Consider the following 5168-nt stretch of genomic DNA (forward strand, 5'->3'; position numbering starts at 1 on the left):
CACGAATGTTGATCAAATAGGAAGTGAGTTGAGTTAACACATCCATCTTAAAAAGGTATTCCATAGATTTTGTATTTTACTTTCAATAAAGTTGGACAATTTGACAAAGACAGACAAGTAAACTGAAATTAATTTGTTAAACAACAATATTACATTCTTTAAACTACTATTCTAGGACTCAGGTGACTTATTGTTGTAAACTTTTACATAAAGCTTCGGAGACCTTTCTGTGTACAAACATGTTCTACTCTATTTGGCACAGCGAAGACCATTATTATTCGTGTTGCTCAGACCTGTAGATGATGCCTTTGCTATGCAGGAACATGAGAGCAGAGGTGATCTCTGCTGTGTAGAAACGTGCTCTTGGCTCTTCAAACTTCCTGGATTTCTGAATGTGGAACATAAGATCACCACCATTCACAAACTCCATCACAAAGAAGAGACGATCCTGCAAAAGGAAGCAAGGAGATGACAATGACACATGTGCACACAAACCACACTAGCCTCACAGAGGCTCTCATGTTATTAAAGTCCATCAACCCATGACCATGGACATGCTGAGATTGCTTCAAGGATGATACAAGTCTGCTTCTCATAAATTTCACATGTCTGTTTAATGGATTCCTGTGCAACTAACCAAAGTTGAAAGTCAGCAGGGCAAAAGAAATACTGATCAAACCCATAAATCTTTCTCTCTCTCATTACCGGCTATGGTTGAAATGTAATCTAAAAAATGAGAGCCTAGAAGGGAAAAAATAACACTGCAGGAGATCTTCTTATAAAGCTTCCTGAAGTGATCAGAACATTCACCCACAGCTGACTCCATTTAACTGCTCTGTGGTTTGGAGTGGTCTTGTACTTACCCTGAGATGTATAAGGTTTAATAACAATGTGTTGCACAAGTAAAGCAGACAACACTCTGTGTGTGGCATAGCTGTAAAGGGATTCACATCCAATGATTGCTGCCTCTGGGATTTCCAAAGTTTACTCATTTATTTTGCAAGACTTTCTCTAAACCTCAGTGAACTTGATGAGCTAGATGTCAGGCAATGCAAGATTGGATTTAATTTGTTGTTAAATGTTGGATGGGCATCTGATGATTAATTGCCGTGTTGAACGACAATTTTCCAAAGACAGCATTTGGGAAAAGAAAAAACGTGCCCACTCCACCTCAACACGAGCACAACACATCGCCCGTCCCACTCTTTCCATACCTACTCACGTTTCAAAAATCACACTGGAGAAAAGGTTGTAATTGATGGAAAATTTCTTTTTAAATAGTCAACTTGTAATAATTCTTATAATAGCAAAATACAAAAAAAAACTGATGCAATCTTACACCCTTGGGTGTAGAAATGTTTCAAGGTGCTTTCCAGAGAAAACGTCAAGTAATTTGTAATGATGACCTGCTAAGGTAAAGGGCGTCGAGACACCTTAATAAAGGTGAAAGGTGCAGTGGTGGAACAAAAGCTATTCTTTGATTATGTGTGGGTTTGAATGGGTCAGGGGAGCAGTGTCATTGAGTCCATACTTCACTCCATGCTGCTTTATTTTAATCTGAAGTGAAGTAGGTCAGTGGCGGTTCAAACAACATAAGCAGATTACAAGTGTCCTGTCTGTGCAGGAAGAACAGCTCTGCCAGCTGAGCTTCATTCACTCCCTGACACCCTCTCAGGCACAACATTGGAAAACTGCTGCCACCTGCTGACCATTGTGTGCATTATAATGCTGTGTACTAATGCCACACTACATAGTAACAGTATCCACTTCAGTGTGTCTAACTGTGCAGTTTTTGTGGTTCGTAAACAAAAGTAACGTCCTTAGCCATTTCGTACTAAGAGGAAACTAAAGCAACATGTGAAGGTCCAGATTAATAGACCTGACAACAGTGTGGAGTAATGCATGAAATTTCACTCAAGTGAATAACATGCTATTTACTAACATTCACAATATGCATTTATTTATTGTATGTATATTCATTGGTAAGCATGGTTGCATGGTTGGAAAATATGCCACATGCCAAACTAGACCACCAAAGTACTGTGGCGCTTAGAAGAAATATCTAAAGGCTATAAAGACATCACTGTAAAAACATAGAGAACTGTCAATTATTATCACACAGTGTTTTTATATTGTTGTGATTCTGAAAACTAGTGGTATTTTGGAAAGTAACATGCCAATAGCTGCAAGCACATGCACTTTAACTTGTCACTATGAGGACATGAGCCACAAGGTTTTACTACTCTATTGATAATGTATTTTAATTGTGGCAGTGTGTTTTCTGTGTACTATGTGATTAAATGGTTTGTTGTTGTTGTTGAGTGCACCAAAACAAAATCCAAATCAACTGTGGTGGATATGGCAGTAAGTTATTATATCTTTAATAATGCAAGGTGATTAAACTGGGTAATGACTTTGATGTTTTTAAAAGATCATTGTTTGAACAAGGTGCTTCTTTGCAAGTTAACTACAATCAAAATACCTGAAAGAAAGAAGAAGAAAAATATTGCATATTATTTCAAAGATGCAGTGAAGCCTCATCTTTACCACTTCAGATTTGGTCTAAGATTAAAACATTACTTGTGTTAAATTGCCTAAAGCACATTAAAAGCTTACTGTATTGTGATACAAGTGCATGTGTGAGTGTATCTCTACTGACCGGCGTCTGGAAGCAGCAGTACAACTGTGTAAGGTAGGGGTGACAGCCGGCCAGTGACAGCACCCTCTTTTCAGTCATGGTACACTCAACATCATCGTCCTGCAAAATGATGTCCTTCTTCAACACCTTGACTGCGAAAACCCGATCTCTGCCGTTAAGTCTCGCCAACATCACCTGCAGAAACAACATACACAGGGGTATGATAGATGTCTCAGGTTTTTCCTAATTCAGCTTCAATTAAATACAAATACTATTAGAAAAAATTAAATTTATCTTTTTAAGCAAATGTATGCTAAGGATAATTGATATGCTTCTTGTTACAAAATCTATTGAAAATAGTTATTAACTTTTTTTTCAAAGATTTTATTTGGGGCTATTTTGTTCAATTAGATAGTATAGACAGGAAAGGGGAACAGAGATAGAGGGGATGACATGCACAGATTGGAACACCGGGCGGCTGCCAAGTACTCAGCCTTCATGGGGCACACACTCTACTGGGTGAGCTAGGGGTTGTCCCAGTTATGAAATATTTCTGAATTAAATGCCTCTCCACCATATTCTCACATTCTACAATTTTCCTTATTGTTCCTCTAGGTTTATCACTTCATTGCACAGAGCATTACCCATCATCCTCTGTCATCATTCCCACCTTGCCGAAACTGCCCTTGCCAAGGACTTGAAGGAACGTGAAGTCTGAGATGCCCAGTCGAGGGGTCTGCTGCTGAGTGTCCGTACTCTCCCTCCTTTCAGTGGGCGCCCTCATCTGACCTGTACCTTTGGCCTGTCAGTGAAAAAATAAATAAATAAAGCCCCACTAAGATCTGTCTAATTAAAGCCCCAGATTTGACCTGTTCTGTGAAACTAAGCCTTTGTACCACTGAGTTGCGTTTAGAGAGTCCTCCAGCCTGGAGACCCATCTCTGCAAGCTTATTGGCCAGTTCCACACTGTTGACCCCACAGTTGGGAGCGACATTACCTCTGCACCGGATATGAACGTTCATTTTACAGACTGAAAAGAGAAACCACAGAGACAGGAGCACTTAATAAAAGACAAATGAGGACATTTGAGATCCTGATTTTGAAAGACAAATGTTTACACGGCTCTTACTTTTGCAGTGCAGCCCCTGCCTGACTATTCCCCACAGCAGCGAGCCACAGTGGTCACAGAAGGTGGGCGACTTGTAGTTGTGGATGTTGAACTTGTGAGGGACGTTGATGCTGAAGCCTGGGTTTATGGGCTGTGAAGAGAAGAGAGAGTGTTCAACCACGCATGAACATATTATAAGTATGTTTAATATTTTGTTCCTATTTTTGTCATGGGGGGGGACATTCTTTCTGTTTATTGCTGCATTTGCTTTTTTCTGAACTTCCCAAAGGAAGAGAAACTTGTAATGCTTAGCAAAATATAGTAAGACAGAGCAAAAATGACATGTTCAAATTCTAAAACAAGCAAAGATGTATTTATAGAAACATGAAAATGCAACAAGCATACAAGGAGAAGTATAGTGTTCTGGCTCAGTGACCAGCTCAACACAGAAACAGGAATCTGTACATTCTGCTGATCACTGCAGGTGTTAATAAGAGGTGTGTGTGTGTGTGTGTTAACTGATTACTTTCTTATTGATCTGATGATCTGTAGTGACAAGAAATCCTGCTGTCCTAACACCATTTTGATACTGTGTACAGAAGGAGTGTTGTGTCTTATCTGACAGTAAAACTGTTAATTACCTGTTCTTTTTCCATCTTCTTCATGCGTGGACACACAGTGACAACGTGCTGGTGGCATCGTTTGTGAACCACACAGGTACACACTGGAAGAAACAACCGTTCAATGTCAAACTCGTAACTTGTGTCTGTATGTTTAAGTAACTGTGGCAGAAACAGAAAATAAGGTCTGCTCACCTTGGCACTGGTAACCCTGCTTTCCAAAAACACCCCTATGAACAAAGAAAGAGAGTAAATCAGATCCAGTTTACAGTCCACACTCCACACAGATACTATGTGCTGCTTGACTTTCTTACCAGATGAACTCTTTGCAGTGGAAACAGAAGGTGGGTTGACGGAGAAAAGTAGACATGAACTTATGTCCGTTGACCTGGTGGATCCTCCGTCTCACGGCCCCCTGTCGCTTCCTTGTAAACTGCTTAAAGGTCTTTTCTTTCACTATGGCGTCGTCTGACAGAAAAGCAAAAAGTTTGTCCTCAAACAAAATGAGTGTTACAAAAGCAATGAGTCAGAAATTCATATACTAATTCCTAGACCCAATACTGTACCGTAAGAGCTACGGTTTAAAAAAATAATAATACGTAGAATGGATAACGTATTATGTTGAAGGATTTCTTTAAAGCAGCTTTAAATAATATCTCTATAAATTAACAATGGATCACATCACTACTTGTATGTGAAAGGGGGTCACTTGTGACAAACCCACAAAGAATTATTATCACCGGAGTCTAAAGAGCTAGATAACATATTTTAGCTCATCTTTTGGATCACTCTCATTGCAACA

General features: G+C 39.5%; 1 protein-coding gene across 1 annotated transcript in view; it reads right to left on the reverse strand.

Annotated features, from left to right (window-relative positions):
* Positions 1–5168, reverse strand: part of prkcha (protein kinase C, eta, a) — a 19966-nt gene that overhangs the window by 7475 nt on the left and 7323 nt on the right. The window contains exons 3-10 of the mRNA XM_032499530.1: positions 4681–4834; positions 4562–4596; positions 4388–4470; positions 3768–3897; positions 3535–3668; positions 3309–3440; positions 2660–2833; positions 294–448 (exon numbers count right to left, since the gene is read on the reverse strand). Coding sequence (XP_032355421.1) covers positions 294–448; positions 2660–2833; positions 3309–3440; positions 3535–3668; positions 3768–3897; positions 4388–4470; positions 4562–4596; positions 4681–4834 — 997 coding nt within the window. The remainder of the gene's footprint in view (positions 1–293; positions 449–2659; positions 2834–3308; positions 3441–3534; positions 3669–3767; positions 3898–4387; positions 4471–4561; positions 4597–4680; positions 4835–5168) is intronic.

The sequence above is a fragment of the Etheostoma spectabile genome, chromosome 20 (genome assembly GCF_008692095.1).
Source record: "Etheostoma spectabile isolate EspeVRDwgs_2016 chromosome 20, UIUC_Espe_1.0, whole genome shotgun sequence".
Taxonomy (NCBI): Eukaryota; Metazoa; Chordata; class Actinopteri; order Perciformes; family Percidae; genus Etheostoma; species Etheostoma spectabile.